Consider the following 17158-nt stretch of genomic DNA (forward strand, 5'->3'; position numbering starts at 1 on the left):
ATTGCTAGTTGTATGGTCCCTCTCCTGATGGTTTTTCACTATAGATCATTGGGGGTGTCCTTTGTTCTTTTCTCCTTGGCAGCCATATTTTCCAGCAATGGGTATGTTATACCTTTAGGAAAATCTGAGGTTACAATAAATTTCTTGCCCGCACAGAGTCCAGTGTTTTACTGACCTTAAGTGTAAAGATCCAGGGTCCTTTCTTCACCATTGATCAAATGAGTTGTGTCGTTTGCCAAGAAGAAATATTCTGTGTGGTCCAGTATAGGGGGTACATCTTCTTACAGATGCCTGGACTACACTGAATAATTTTAGGAATATAAAAAGATGAGCTCAGAGGCAATATATGTATGCATTCGCCTTTGTGTCCTTCTTCATGATCCGAAGCTCTAAGTTCGGCCCACACCCTGGCATGGTGGAACCTTCAAACGTTCTCCTGGCTTTACTGCAATACATATTAAGGGTACAAACACACACTGCATATACGCTGCGTATTTACTGCTGCGATACGCAGCAGATACGCAGCAGATTAGATCTAAATAACTAAACACAGTATCAAATCTGCTGCGTATCTGCTGTGTGTGTTTGTACCCTAACATAGTAGAGATGCATCTTGGTTGCACAGCTTTATTCTTTACACTTAGAAATGTTTCGCAATAAATATAAATTGAGGCCAAGTTCTTTATGTACTTATCTTTATGTTCCTAGACATGAACACGACTCTAGTAAGGGCCCTATTCCACCGGACGATTATCGTTCGCATAATCGTTAACGATTAACGATCTCAAACGACCGCTATTGCGAAAGACCTGAAAACGTTCACTCATTTCCATGGAACGATAATCGTTACTTATGATCGTAATTGCGATCGTTTTTTCTTCGCTATTTCTTCGCTATTGCATTCGTATCTATTGCGAACGACCGAACGATGTCTTATTCAATGCGAACGATTTGCGAACGAGCAACGATAAAAATAGGTCCAGGTCTTATAAAGCGATCAACGATTTCTCGTTCGGTCATTAATCGTTAACTGCATTTCAACTGAACGTTTATCGTTTAGATTCGAACAATTCAACGATAATCTGAACGATAATCGTCCGGTGGAATAGGGCCCTAAGTGTGCGTAAATGTGACCACTAGAGATGATCACGACTCTATGGCCGTATCCATGCCTTCCTGGACTCCTTAGAGCTGTATACAACCTTGTCAGCCACCAGAATTGAAATGTTGAGCAATCACACTCGAGTACACTCGAGTCATGCTCATCTCTAGTGGTCCCATTAACGCTCACTTGTCCGAACGCACAGGGTCAGATGTGCACTTACTCAATGATATCACTAGTTCCTAATAAATTGATGAGTGTGTTTTTCGCGAATAGTAAAGCTAGACAGGAGGGACACTTTAAGGTCTTCAAATAACAGACTGACTTCTAGAGAGAGAAACTCCAAAGCGTTGTTTATAGCCCATAGTCTGTGTCTAGCTGCCACCACAGTAATTTATTATGTATTTTCGTCAAACCCCTTAAACTCTTTGCAGCACTTAGTCCAGTGGCTCTTTCCGTCTTCCAAGTTTGCAATTTCATTTTTTTTCATACTTTCTATTTTGAGACTGATGAAATGCCAGAAAGTTTTCAGATACTGTCTTTAAGTGATACAGATCAACCGATACCCAATTATTTTATCGTTGAATAAAGCCGGTAGGACAATAAAGTGTCACTTTGGGTCAGTCTATAGTGTAACTAGAAGGTTTCCTGGCAGGTTCTTCTAGACCTCATTGGCCAACAGCATCCTTTCGGGACGTTCGGGATTCCACTGAAATGTTTCCTGTTAACTGAGACATGATGTTAGGTGCGAGGGTTTTCCAGGACACTTTGAGTAAATGTCTACCCCCAGGATAAGCCGTTAATATCTGATCATTCAGCACCCCCATAGATCATATATTCACAGTGGACGGAACCAGAAACGGAAGGCTCTGTGTATTGGCTGTACAACAGCCTCGTAAATATACAGCGGCTCAGATTGTGGCAATATATAAAGTTTGATTGGACGTGGTCAGGATACTACAGCAATCTGCGTCTTGGCTTTATTATAGGTCTGTGGGCCTGCCTGGATAGTTTACAGCGGGGGAGTAAAGCACCCTGCTCACCACCCGTTTTCTTGATCATCGCAGTTCAGACCCCCACAATGAAAACTTTTGATACCTCTCTTGTACCCCTTAAAGTGAATGTACCATCAGTATATTCGCTTTAAGTTTTGCATGTGAATAGAACAGCGCCGAGGGCAGAGCCGCATCATAGAGGTTCGGGCAGACCCGCCTCCAGTGCTTGAACCCTGGCCGGTGCCCGGAGATATAACTATGCCGTACACGGGAACCAGGCCGCAGTTCAAAGAAAGGACCACAGCACTGGCTTCTCTGTGTCGGCGCCATTCAATCCATGTGCAAAACTTAAAGCAAATGTACTGATGGTAAATTCGTTTTAAAGCCGATGCGTTTTTGTGTCCAATTGACTACCTCTAGTATAATGACCCAGTTCTGGTTGTCAGCCCCATTCTACAGAAACCAAAGCCATATCATGCTACAACATCTTGTGACTGCAGTTTCTATAGGGTAATAGTCGTTGCCTTCCTTGAGTCACTTCTTCATTTCGAGGTTAATTGTGTGCCGATCGATTCCTTCCTAATGAAGTAATGGTGCGTTTGGTGGCGTTCGGTGGTCACAATGACATCATTGTCTGCCTCCATGTCAGCTCTCACTTTATAATATGAATACCTCCCAGGTTCTACAAAATTCATTTCAAATACAGTAACAATTCTAGTAGCCAAGTAAAAAAATTGAAATGAAATAATGGCACATTTACTAGGTAAGGTGGTAATCTCCCTGCAAAGGTAGAACCATAAAGTGTTGTAGTTTCAGACAAGCCATTGGAAATGATTACTTTTGCAATATGGTGGCACGACAGAGAGCACTCATATTCCCCGTTATTCTATGGCTTAATCTGCATAGCACACATTTTTTCCACCTGACTTCATATGTAACACTTCAGCAGACGGTAATGACAAATGGGTCTTGGTACAGTTCCCATAGTAGGGTCCTACCAGGTGACTTGGGTCTGGGGAAGGTAGGACTGCGATATCCCACATCACGTCTTAAACACTTCTGTAAGCAAGGACACTTTATAGGAATGGAAATTCTATTTAATTTTTTTTTTTGTAGATCAGGCACCGGGTTTTATTTGGATTCTTATGTGATTTGGATTTACAGCATTGTTACTGAGCTTCTGAGAATGGTGATTTTTACAGATCTAATGGTATTGACAGGAGAGGAGATTTTTGGTGAGAGCAGTGCTCTGGTTGTGTTGTAGTATCCTTACTGAGACGAGTCCTGTAATCTGTGCCATTCACTCCTCCTGGTGGTGCCCCCTTAAAGGGGCTCTCTTCTTTAGAATCGGCGCTTGTTTGCAGTTTCTATACACGCCACAACTAATCTAAACAATCATTAAACAATAATCTTTTGGTAAACAATAATTTTTTGTCCCGATCAGAAGAGGATCATCCGTTTCCCGATAGCTGACACTTTTACCCGGGCTGATTTATCGGCAGAATGAGCGTTTCAAGCAACACTCTTTGCCGATAATCGGCCTGTGTTAAAGGTCCTTACCTGTTAGAAGGGTCCCTTGACAAAAGTCTTTTCCTGCTAAAACCTCCAAGAATCAGACGTAATCTGTGGATAAACCTGGCAGTAAGGGCCTTTTATAAGGGCTGATTATCCGCAACAATCTTCCTAGAAAGGCTTGTTTGGACAATAATTATCTCTTGTAAAAGTGGCAGAGATCAGCGATCTTTTGTGCGATGATAAAATTGTTATCCGACGCATATCTCCCTGTGTAAATGATGAATGGTAATGGCCGCCTAATTTGTTGTTCCTTGTAAAAGCAATCTCGCCAATTGACGCTCATTTGGCCGATCCATGTTTTGTGAATCTCCCTAAGGCGACATCCAACTTCTCCAGCCGCTGAGAACTAAATGCAGAGTATGGCAAACCCCAACTTTCAGCAAGTTTGCACATCACTATTTGTAGTATAGTATAGTACTAGTGTAGTATTTAGTTATTTATTTTTTACATTGAGTGGCAGCAGTAAGGGGCGACACAGTTCCTCTGCTGCCACCAGTGGCTGTGTCAGGAACTGCTCACACCCCTATTTCTGAACAGTTACATATTGCTAGCACTGCAGCATGTCAAGCTCTCTGTATCAGTAGCACTTCATCTTTTGTATAGTGTAGCAGACAGAGCGGGCATAACTACCAGTCATTCTCCCACTGCTACATGGTGCCGTGCCTTAAACGCTATTGACACATGATGCTTTCCCGAAGCCTGATGTCTGTAGTTATAGAGGAGGGGGGAGATACAGTATCATCTAGGAGTCTATCCATAACAATAAAATAATGGCACCTGGCAATGTCTAGGATATTATTAGAGATGAGCGAATTTGCCGTAGTTCGAGTTCGTATGAACCCGAACTATCGGCTTCTGATTCCCGTTGTCTGCAGCCTCCGTGAACAGGGTGGATACAGCCTTACGGCCCGCCCGGAAAACTGGGATACAGACATTGGCATAGGCTGTATCCCAGTTTTCCAGGCAGTCCTTACGCTGTATCCACCCTGTTTACGGAGGCTGCAGACAGCAGGAATCAGAAGCCGATAGTTCAGGTTCATACGAACCCGAACTTCGGCAAATTTGCTCATCTCTAGATATAATAAGCAGAAAGTGGTTAGACTATGATGTCAGGGCATTTCCAGGATGGCAGATCTTGTTGGGAGTTGCCAGTATGCAGGTGCCTGGTCTGATCTCACGGAAGAGAAAAGTGCTTCAAATGTAATGTTGGTAATGATAAAGGTGCCAGATCATAGTTGGCAAGATACTATGTGAATCTCTGTGAACATATCCAGAATGTGTGTGCAGATCTATGGAACAATATAACTATAATATGACCATTACTAGTAGTGTTATAACTGCAAGATATCAGATTACTTTTTTATTGGTTGATATACACTACGGCTTTTAACTCTAATATGTCATTGATCTAACAAAAGTTGTTTCTTACCTTGTCAATAAGAATTTGCTCCAAATCAGGTGAATCAATGATCTTTTTTCACTATTTTTTTTCTTCTTCCTTCCCCCTAGATACATGAAAAGTTGCACTACTACGAGAAAGAGAACCCGCAGCCCATCATCCAGAGCGCTACAGCCCTGGCAGATGATGTAAGTATGTGCCGCCCTTAAGCCCAAGCAGTTCTATATGTGAAAGCCGTCCCAGTACAAACATGTGCAAGTCATTCCCAGGATAGAAAAAAAAAAACCCATACAGTGCGGAGATTGCTTCCCAGCACGCTGTCAACACAGGGGTGGCTGCTGACATTGCCTTAATATGTGTTCATTCGCCTGCAATAAAAACACATCACCCTGGTATGCTCGGACGCGGCGCTTACGTTATTAAAATTACAGGTTGCCGTCCCAAAGAGGGAGGCTGAGAGCAAGTCCGCTGCCAATGTTTGGAGAAAGTCACAGACAAGAAGAGCGCCTTATAATAATAGACAAATGAGACGTCTGTTCTGCTGACAGGAGAAGAAAAATGACAGCTAATACTGCAGAAATGAGCGATATAAAATACAGCGAGGGGGTTGTCAGGGGCGAAGCGTGGAGCCTACGAGCCGTGATTCATGTTCTCCAGCTCTCCAAATTACTGTCATAATCAAAAAGTACTGTTCAACAAGCAAGCTGATGGAGTAGCCAATTTCCTGTGTCTATAATTCTATTAGAAAGGGGGAAAAAAATACACCTGCTTTTTTGGAACTGCTCGTTCATCATGAAGCGTATGAGTGAAATTGGGCAGAGGACCTGAGGGACACACATTAAGATGGTGGGAAAATATTATTTTTAGAATAAGTCCTGGTTTCAAGGGTATTTTTGCCTATTGACTGTACTCTGTAGCCACATCAGAGAGTCCTGCTTCATGCACTGTGACTGTATATGGCACCAAAGCAATAGGAGTCACTTAGTTGTCCTTCTATGGGATAAAGCTTGAGATCCAATACATAATTCATTCATAGCACTGATATTCTTGGCACTGATGCCGCATAAACTTACGGGGGGACACTTATGAAGACCGGTGTACTTGTACTCTGGTCTTAAATTAGGCCCCGTCCCAAATGCCCCGCCAGATTCAATAGGAGGCACACGCGTCTTGGTGAAACCGCCCTGACCAATTTTTGAGCAGGTGTAGATTTTTGCTATTATTTATGCCTGACAGCAGCCTTAAATCAGGTGCGGAAGGAGGCCACGTCTCATCCCTGCCTTCCCGTCCCAAGGGAGAGTGAGTGATACCGCTGTTTGCCAGTGGCACAGCCTTCATAAATATCCCCCATTGTCCCTCCGCAGCGTTTATGGATGGAACCATAACCTTTGCAAATATGTTGTTTTAATTTTTTTTTTCTACATTTCAGAAAACAGATTGATATATGTGAGTTGTCGCTCTGCTTTATATTGAATGAACGGGAGCATATATGTACATTGTTACTTAGTGTGCATTCAGGCATGGTAGATTTGCTGAAGATCTGCAAGTGCATTCACAATATATGACCACTTTCAGAGAGCGTACAGCATTTACTTTATGAGCTGCCCTTTAAGGGCAATGAATTTACTTTAAGGGCATGTTCACACTAGATGGAAATATACAGCACATTAGATAAGCAGCTAACTGGCTAGTAGAGATGATCAAACCTCTCCCCCTTCATCGGCATAGATGATTTTGATGATCTGCATAATAAAATGAAAGCGAATATTACACAGTTGGAAAAATCCATTATTGAAATCAAACAAAAGAAATTACAAAGAGACACACAGGACTATGCAACTGATGATGTATATAATTGGAAACGGTACAAAACTCCAAAATCAATCCTAAAAAAATCAAAAAGAACCACTAATCGCACAGTAAGTTTCTCTTCAACTGAGATGGATACCACAGATGAAGCCACAACATCTGAACCTGAAACATCACCAGCCCCAAATATAAATGTGAACACAACCCAAAAGAAATCAAAAAACGCAAAAGGAGGAGGGGGGGCAAAAGGAGGAAAAACAACGAAAGTGGTCAAGACTTACAAAACCAGACAGAGCGAGTCATAGATAATGTATTCATTCTGTCTCCAACAATTCTAACAATGGAACAACAAAAAATTCTACATAAAGGCCTCAATTTTGCCCCGGAACAGAATTTCCATCTATTCCATACATTATTAGATGTAAACAAATTCACAAGGTTACTAACAGTGAAAAGACACTTCCTTGATACCGAAGTGATTGGAGGTGTAAACACACGATCACCTCACGGTAGAGAGGATGTGCCTACTATGGCTATTTGTGACTTCAATGAACAAATGATGGTAACATATTTAAAAGATCTTCAATCTGAATGTAATGATGGTTTTTCCTCCACAGCTCCGTTACCACCCCGAGTTAAGAGCAATCCGGGATTCTACCCCAAAAAGTCGAGGGTACCTGCCCTCGACACTTTTCAGTATGCAGTTGAGAGAGATCTGAAGTCCCTGCACGACCTCGCCCCCAAAAATACCGCTCTCGTTCATATGTCTAAAGTTCTGTCTGAACTAAATACCAGTAAATTAATTGTTAGAAAGGCGGACAAAGGGGGGGCTGTGGTCGTGATGGATTTCGATCTCTACCTACAACAAGCATACATCATTCTTAATGATTATCATACGTATAGAAAGATAGACCAAAATCCAGAGGATGTGTGCAAAACATCATTGCATAGGTTGCTCCAGGAGGGCAGGGGTTTGGGTATCCTCACTGAGAATGATTGTAAATATCTGATGGTTGAGGACCCCATAACCCCTGTCTTTCATGGCCTCCCTAAGGTTCATAAAGCTACTTTTCCTCCCCCTCTGAGACCAGTGATTTCTAGCATAGGCTCCCTTTCTGAGAAAATCAGCATATGGGTAGATGAATTGCTACAACCCATAGTTAAAAATTGCGTAGCCTACTTAAAGGATAGCAAAGAGGTCTTAAAATCTATGTGTAATTTTGAATGGAAAAAATCATATAAGTGGTTCTCATGCGATGTAGTGGGTCTTTATTCATGTATCCCTCATGACCTAGCACTGGTTTCATTGGAGTATCATCTTAAGAAGGCGAACATATATTCTAAGGAAATTAATGAATTTATTCTGTCAGCGGTTAATTATCTGCTCAAGAATAATTATTTTCTGTTCGAAGGGGAATATTTCTTTCAGGTGACAGGAGCCCCGATGGGGTCGTGTTTCTCCCCCACGCTTGCAAATTTGTACATGTCGTGGTGGGAGGACATGTTCCTCTTCGGGGACAAAAACCCATTTAAAAAATGTATTGTGTGGTATGGGCGGTACATTGACGATCTCCTGTTTATTTGGGATCGCAATGTACCGCCCATAGAGGATTTTATTGGATACATTAATGGGAATGATTACAACATTAGATTCACTAGTACTGGCCTGCTGGACACGGTCGACTTCCTTGACCTTACCCTTACGGGGGATGGAACTAGTGGCACGGTTATCACCTCTTTGTATAGAAAGTCGATCGCCTGTAACAGCATTTTGGAGGCTACCAGTTGTCATCCTAAACATGTGATCTCGGCAATTCCAAAAGGAGAATATCTTAGAACAAAAAGGGCATGCTCCAGAGAGGAGGACTATGCCAAAGAGGTTAATCAGATAGACAAGAGATTACGTAGAAGAAAATACGCCCCCTGGATGTTAGATAGAGCCAAACAACTATCAGCTGATAGAGATCGCTCGTCTCTGCTGTTTTCTCCAAATGCCGGTGGAGATAACGGGAGAGATGATAGATCTAAAAAGAATGTAATTTTCAGTACACCATATAGTTTACAATTTTCTGAAATAAAAAAGATTTTTTATAAACATCTACCTATCTTATATCAAGATGAGAAATTAAATATGATTTTGAAAGGGGGATGTGAGGTAGTTGCTAGAAAAGGAATAACAATTGGTAACATCATCTCCCCCACAGTACCTAAGCACAATGTGAATAGAGGCAAGACCTGGTTATCTCAAAGGGGTTTTTTCCCATGTGGCGGACCCCGTTGTAATGTATGTAAATATGCGAAGAAAACAACTAGTTTTGACACAGATGATTGTAAGAAGAATTTTTGTATTAAATCCTTTTTAAATTGTAACACAGATCATGTAATCTATACCATTTCATGTTCTTTTTGCAGAAAATCATATGTAGGCTGCACCACAAGAAAGTTAAAAACCCGCATTGCGGAACATATTTATGACATTAACCGTAAGGGTGAGAATGTGTCAGGTGCAGCCAAGCATTTTATAACAACACATAATGGCGACTTGCAATATTTTTCTTTCTTTGGGCTGGAAAAAGTTCACAAAGATTGCAGAGGAGGGAACTGGTCCCAGAAGGTTCTCAATCGAGAAGCCTTCTGGATTTTGAATATGGACACTCGCTTCCCCAAAGGACTTAATTATAAAACCGATTTGATGTACATTTATTAACTAATATAAAAATTATTTATTCCTGTTGTTTTTCTATCCCCTATTTTTTCTATACAGTGTGCAATGTTCAAGTTCATCCACTAGGGGGATCACCTATCTCCACCACTACCACAGCGTCTGTATACAGGTGTTACTAGCGCGTCTTGATTTGACACATGCGCATTACATTCACCTAGACGCCAGTGGGAGGAGGGGGTAAGTGGTCCGTTTCCTGTTGCTTTTAAATTTTTGATATATATGTGAGTTTTTTATGTATTAAGTGTATAAGCTGTGAAAAAGACGGTTACGTTGAAACGCGTTGCTGCACACTCCTTGTGTATCTTTTGGATGTATATGTGTTCGTGACAAATAAAGGACCCTGATTTTACGAGCTCGAGTGCTACAGAGACTTTCTGATTGATATGTTGCATGTCCAGCAAGCTCCTGGATTTTGTATGCACCGCTCTGGATCCTAAAAGACACGCTGTTACAAGGTATGAACCAGTACCGTTGATTAAGCATATTCTGTGGTCGAGAGGTGAACCTACTCTTTATTTTCCTAAACCTCTAACACACTCTGGTTGGTCCAAACAGTGGCATTCGATTACTGGTGGCTGGAGAAGTTGGATGCAGCCCTAAGGAGTCCAGGAAAACATGGATACAGTCTATAGGCCATAGGCTGTATCCATGTTTTCCAGGTTAGCCACATGCTTGAGTTTGGACCAAGGTGAGCGTGCTTGAGGTTCACTCATCTCTTCTGGCTTGGATTATAGAAATCTTATTTATACAGTGCAGAAGAAGTCAGCAGAGATTGACTCGATTGAAAGTGTCCCTGTTTAAAAAAACTTTTGGCATGTCACATAGTAAGGATATGGCTATTCAGATCACTTCTCCTGACTGTATCCAAAAACAGTAGGAATCTGAACACCCAGACCCCGGCTGGTCAAAAGTTTTGACATGTCATAATAATAGGGACACTTTCTGTCAGCCCCATTGATAAAGAGTCAGAGAGGTGGTGCCGCAGCAGCAAGCCTCCTCCCTCCACCAAGTATTCCCCTTAATGAGTGATATACAGGGCTTGGCTTCCAGCCCAGCTGAGCCCTGTTTTTACTGATTGACATACAGGGCTCAGAAGCTCTTTTCGAACTGTTTACCTCCAGAGCTGACACTTAAACTTATGCTGCATGTAAACTTATGTTTCAGAAATGCTGAAAACTTATTGACTTTAAAGGGAAAGGGCCCTATTCCACCGGACGATTATCGTTTGCATAATCGTTAACCATTAAGTATCTCAAACGACTGCTATTGCGAAAGGCCTGAAAACGCTCACTCATTTCCATGGAACGATAAATCGTTACTTATGATCGTAATTGCGACAGTTTTTTCTTCGCTATTTCTTTGCTATTGCGTTCGTATCTATTGCGAACGACCAAACGACGTCTTATTCAATGCGAACGATTTGCGAACGACCAACGATAAAAAAAGGTCAAGGTCTTTAAAAAGCGATCAACGATTTCTCAATCGGTCGTTAATCGTTAACTGCATTTCAACCGAACGATTATCGTTTAGATTTGAACGATTTAACGATAATCTGAACGATAATCGTCCGGTGGAATAGGGCCCTTAGTCAGAGTAAATACAGCTCAAATACATACATCACATTTGCTTTTACTCAAAAAGTTATTAAAATAATGTTTCCTAGCGGTCTCTCTGGTCCCTGGAAGCACAGCAGTGTTTGTGGTGTCATCTCCGTTGTGTATCACCCTCTCACTCTTACACCACTTTGTATATCACTCGGGCCCCGTACTACGCGACCATTGAAATGTTTTCATGTCAAATTGGGACTTAACACACTCACTTAGTGTATGGGATCTCTCCTTGGCTCTCGGTCTTATCTAATCCACCGAACATCCATACCTCTTTAGAATGCTTAGGTGTCTCGAGATTGGATAATTCTTTGCAGCACTGAGTATTTTGGAATCCATTTACAATCTCGATTTCCACTTCTTGGCAGGGATTTGGCTGCGTTTTTAGCAAAGTGGGGACTATCCAACAGTAGATTAAGAAACAAAACATTATGTACATTAGTGAACATAAAACATTGCAAAAGCAAAACCCCTTCTCCCTGATGACGACTTTGCACATCTTCTGTTACATGTTCTTAAACCAACATTAAAAAGTGCTGAAGACATAGGATTCTGAGCACAAATTGGCCCGGGTCAGAACTCCTGGTCGCAGGCATGGAAATCAGTGTTCCTATAGTAAGACCATAACCACTGACATTTTTGTTTTATGGGTCGTCTTAACCCCACGTGCACCAAATGGGCAAAGTAAGCTCGGCCGGTGCAGCCAAGTATCCGTATAAATAGCAGGCAAAGGGTTGATGTGTGTCGTATATTCCGAAAGATGTACTTGGAATCTAATTCTTCTGGCGTATAACACCATTCCTATTCCGATACTGGAGACTAAGATACAAGCCGTTGGATTTTAACAATCCCAAATAATCCACAATCAAGTGAATTTATAGTTCTGTTCCACTTGCGGTCCTGCTTGTGGTTTAATCTCAACCCTTATGATATTTTTCTTGTGTGAGGTTTTTTTCCTTTACAGATTCATAACTATAGAAAAACTAGTCAGGAGGTATGTGGGATCCCAGTGACAAAACGGAACCGGAGGAAATGTCCAATTTGTGCATCGCAGCTTATGCTTTTAGCCCCTGAGCCGCATTTCTATCATCACATTCACTTATCCCTCTCGTCTGCAGACAGTCACATACTATATAGTCAGCCTATGGATTGTTCTTAATAAATACGGAAATATTGTATACTCTGAAAGTCTCTTGAAGTTGTCTGTATTAGAATACAGCTGTAAAATATTGCTTCTAGTGAGGCGCATTGGGTGGTCCAGGATGAGAACAATGTGCCAGTGCCATCCATGGGCAGTGCCTACTTTTTCAAATCTGCCCCTTTGACTTGAATGAGAATGAGCTGCAATACCAGTAACAACCCATAAATAACTAAAAGTGGCACTGTTTTATATAAAAAAAAATAAATAAATATATATATATATATATATATATATATATATAAATCACTAAGTTCAGGACTCTCACGGAGGAAAATAAACCCTACCCTGCCAATAAGACCTAGTTTCATTTTGCAGGCTTTTTAGAGTAGGCTCAAAATATAAGCCCAACTCCAAATATAAGCCCTAGTTATAGTCAGCTGACCAGATCCCTGACACTGGGTGGCTGACCACCAGCTAATCAGTGTAAGGCTTGTTATGCTCCGCCTCCACCTGTTCAAGACAAGCCACAGGGGAGGCAGGAAGGGTAAGAGGATGCACAGTAGGGGTCGGTGAATATGGGGGGAAGGAGGGAACGTGGCCAACTACTGAGGCAGAGGGAGGTACACAGTATGGGGACTACCTGCAGAGCGGGATGTATGCAATACGGGGGAACAACTGCAAACGGGTTAGGCAGGTATTGGGGCTTACTACATATGGGGATGTATACAGTATGGGGGAGCAATTATAAGCCCATCTATATAAATCAGCTTGTGTTAACTCATTTGGTTGTTACTTTCCTGGAATCCTTTTCGTCAGCCAAAGTCATGTGATCTCATGGTGACCCCCTGGAATTTACTTGTGTTTCTGTGCTCTCAATAGGGTCACCATCCCAGCCAGCTGAACCTCTTGTATGATGAAGCTGCATGTACCGTTCTTTGCAAGCTCTCTATGGGGGAGAGATGATAAACTCCCATTAGAGTTGCAGTTGATGATTCTGCAGCTCGTGTTACACGGTTAGAATTGATTTGTTGACCGTTCAGTCTTGCTTACTATACTTTAAAAGAATATAGAGATGATGCTTATTACATTGCCCTCCCAGCAGGTAGAGATGTTGCTGGCTGTAGCTGCCCATACGATGCTGTACTGGTGCATCATGGGATTAATAGCAGATCTGAAATGGAGAGAATGCAGTTAAAAAATCTTAACATTAAGACGGTGGCTGATCAGAGGTCATGTGAGTCAGCTTGACACTTGATTATATATAGTTTCTTCAAAAGACCACCTCTTTAAGATGCCAACCCCCATTAGGGATGAGGGCAACTGGAGCATGCCCGAGTCCGATCGCTCACCATTTGAATACTGGTGGCTGAAGAAGTTGGATTCAGCCCTAGGGAGTCCTGGAAAACATGAAGACATCCTAAGGCCTATGGCTGTATCCATGTTTTCCCGTAGAGCTGCATCCAACAACTAGAGCCACCGGTAATCAAATGCCGAACAATTGGAAAGTTACGTTGAGATCTAGTGACCATACATTTTGCATAGTGGAAATTCAAAGAGGTCTCCTTGTATCACAAATACTATTTCTGTTACAAGCAATGCAATAAGCAAGGGGGACATCACATCCTATTTAGTCTGTACACTGCAAGTATACGTAATAATACCGTTATAATAGTATTCCAGTGTATACTGTGGCTTGGCTATAGGCTTTTAAAGACCTAACGTACTCGTGCTTGTGATTATATAATTACAAAGTTTTAGGCTATTATCTTTTATCTGTCCAGCACTAAAACTTAGGGGGAGATTTATCAAACATGGTGTAAAGTGAAACTGGCTCAGTTGCCCCTAGCAACCAATCAGATTCCACCGTTCATTTTCCAAAAAGTCTGTGAGGAATGAAAGGTGGAATCTGATTGGTTGCTAGGGGCAACTAAGCCAGTTTCACTTTACACCATGTTTGATAAATCTCCCCCATAGTCTACCATGATGTATGAGCCTTAAGGCTTTTGCATACCTCCCAACTTTTGCAAAGAGCAAAGAGGGACATGTGCGCCGTGGTCCCCATAGCCACGCCCCCATAGTGACCCTCCATAGCCAATCCCCCATAGCGACCCTCCATAGCCACGCCCCCCATAGCAACCCTCCATAGCCACTCCCCTAGTCACCACATGCTGCTGACTGAATAGTGCCTTATAGAGTATCCAATCCCGCCAAAAATGCCCTATATAGTATCCAATCCCCCATTATAGTGCCCACATAGTATCCAATCCCCCTATATAGTGCCCCACATAGTATCCAATGCCCCCATATAGTGCCCCACATAGTGTCCAATCCCCATATAGTGCCCCACATAGAATCCAATCCCCCACATAGTGTCCAATGCCCCCATATAGTGCCCCACATAGTATCCAATGCCCCCATATAGTGCCCCACATACTAGCCTTTGCCCCCATATAGTGCCCCACATAGTAGCCAATCCCCATATAGTGCCCCACATAGTAGCCAATCCCTCCATATAGTGCCCCACATAGTAGCCAATCCCCCATAGAGTGCCCACATAGTAGCCAATGCCCCATTTATGCCCCACATAGTAGCCAATCCCCCATATATGCCCCACATAGTAGCCAATCCCCCATATATGCCCCACATAGTAGCCAATGCCCCCATATATGCCCCACATAGTAGCCAATCCCCCATATAGTGCCCCACATAGTAGCCAATCCCCATATAGTGCCCCACATAGTAGCCAATCCCCCATATATGCCCCACATAGTAGCCAATCCCCCATATATGCCCCACATAGTAGCCAATGCCCCCATATATGCCCCACATAGTAGCCAATCCCCCATATAGTGCCCCACATAGTAGCCAATCCCCATATAGTGCCCCACATAGTAGCCAATCCCCCATATAGTGCCCCACATAGTAGCCAATCCCCATATAGTGCCCCACATAGTAGCCCATCCCCCATATATGCCCCACATAGTATCCAATCCCCCATATAGTGCCCCACATAGTAGCCAATGCCCCCAAATATGCCCCACATAGTATCCAATCCCCCATATAGTGCCCCACATAGTAGCCAATGCCCCCAAATATGCCCCACATAGTATCCAATCCCCCATATAGTGCCCCACATAGTAGCCAATGCCCCCAAATATGCCCCACATAGTAGCCAATCCCCATATAGTGCCCCACATAGTAGCCAATGCCCATATAGTGCCCCACATAGTAGCCAATCCCCTATATAGTGCCCACATAGTAGCCAATACCCCATATAGCGCCCCACAGAGTAGCCAATACCCCCCATTAGTGTGGCCCCAGCGGAAAAAAACAATAAACCAGTAACTCACCTGTCCTCCGGTCCCAGCAGCTCCTCTCCCGGCAGAGCGCGCACTCCCGTCATCCTCCGGGGCGGGCAGCGGGGCACAGAGTCACTGACTGTACCGGAAGTGATTCCTGATAGAGGCTGCAGGTCACTTCCGGCACAGTCAGTGTCTCTGTACCCCGCTGCCCGCCCCGGAGGATGACGGGAGTGCGCGCTCTGCCGGGAGAGGAGCTGCTGGGACCGGAGGACAGGTGAGTTACTGGTTTATTGTTTTTTCGCTGGGGCCACATATAATGCGGGACATGGGGGGCCGTTCCGGGACCGCGGGACAGCACCCCGAAAACGGGACTGTCCCGCGAAATCCGGGACGGTTGGGAGGTATGCTTTTGGTCTGTTGGACCCTATAGCTACGCCAGATGCTGTGTAGTTTTTTTTTTTGTTTTTTTTTTAAGGTATCCTGACATATACCAGCAATGTATGGCCAAAGAGTGATATAAACAGCCCTTAAATCCAAAATCCTATTTTGTGGTTCCTGTAACATAACTCAGAGTAACCTGATCTCGCCCCTTTACTGTTTGTCATAGGTCACAAAAGGAAAAACGTAAGGCAGCACCATGGTGGAAACGGAGCGACTGCTTCCCCATCATCATTTATCTGTCTGTGAGAGGGCGGACAGCTTTCTTCATTATAACAAATGATGTCTGAGGGGATGAATGTGCTTAGTGTGCCTTGCCAGGACATTATGTTAACAACGTGCAGGCATGAATTATTTTATCTATAGCCTTCACAGGTATTAAGGAGGTTACAGTAACATGCGGTTCGTAAACCACGCCAGGAATCTACAAGAGAACCTTTACATTAAGAGGAAATTCAGAAACCTCTCCGCTGCGTAGTATGGATGAGACCTCAGTACTCCATGACATACCTCTGTGTACATTGCGTAGTGCTGTTTTTCACCTCATGGTGGCGCTGCAGACAAATTATACACTATACAGTCACCTATTCTCTCACAGATTACAGTTGATTACCAGGATTCCTTCATCATTGGGTATTCTCCTGACCGAAAAGGGATTGACCATGTTAAGGAGAGACTGTCAGTAGGTATATGCTGTCTTATCTAAGCGTAGCATAAACTAGTGACAGAGAAGCGGAACAGCATGTTGTATCACTTACATTGTTCTGTGCAGCTGTTCCAGAGATATCCTCCTTAATAACATGGACAATAAGTAGTTCTCTCCATTATGTGCATGAGCCCAGTAGTCTTGGATATCCATGAGAAGCAGAAAACCCCGCCCACCAGCTGCTGAATGGTAGTTCTCTATCTATGCTGTATATAGGCAGTCAACTGTCATTCAGCAGCTGGAGGGCAGGGATGGGTGTGGCAAGAATCCAATTCTCCTGCATATTAGGAGAACAGCTGAACAAAATAATGCACTAATACAATAATACACCACACTAATAATACAATAATAATATACTA

General features: G+C 43.0%; 1 protein-coding gene across 7 annotated transcripts in view; it reads left to right on the forward strand.

The window, feature by feature from the left end:
* MPP7 (MAGUK p55 scaffold protein 7) overlaps positions 1-17158 on the forward strand; it is a 260619-nt gene that overhangs the window by 133812 nt on the left and 109649 nt on the right. For all 7 annotated transcript variants that reach the window (XM_069959010.1, XM_069959013.1, XM_069959009.1 and 4 more), the window contains one exon: positions 5182-5259. In XM_069959010.1, the coding sequence (XP_069815111.1) occupies positions 5182-5259 (78 nt within the window). The remainder of the gene's footprint in view (positions 1-5181; positions 5260-17158) is intronic.

This window comes from Dendropsophus ebraccatus, chromosome 2 (assembly GCF_027789765.1).
Source record: "Dendropsophus ebraccatus isolate aDenEbr1 chromosome 2, aDenEbr1.pat, whole genome shotgun sequence".
In the NCBI taxonomy this organism is placed as follows: domain Eukaryota; kingdom Metazoa; phylum Chordata; class Amphibia; order Anura; family Hylidae; genus Dendropsophus; species Dendropsophus ebraccatus.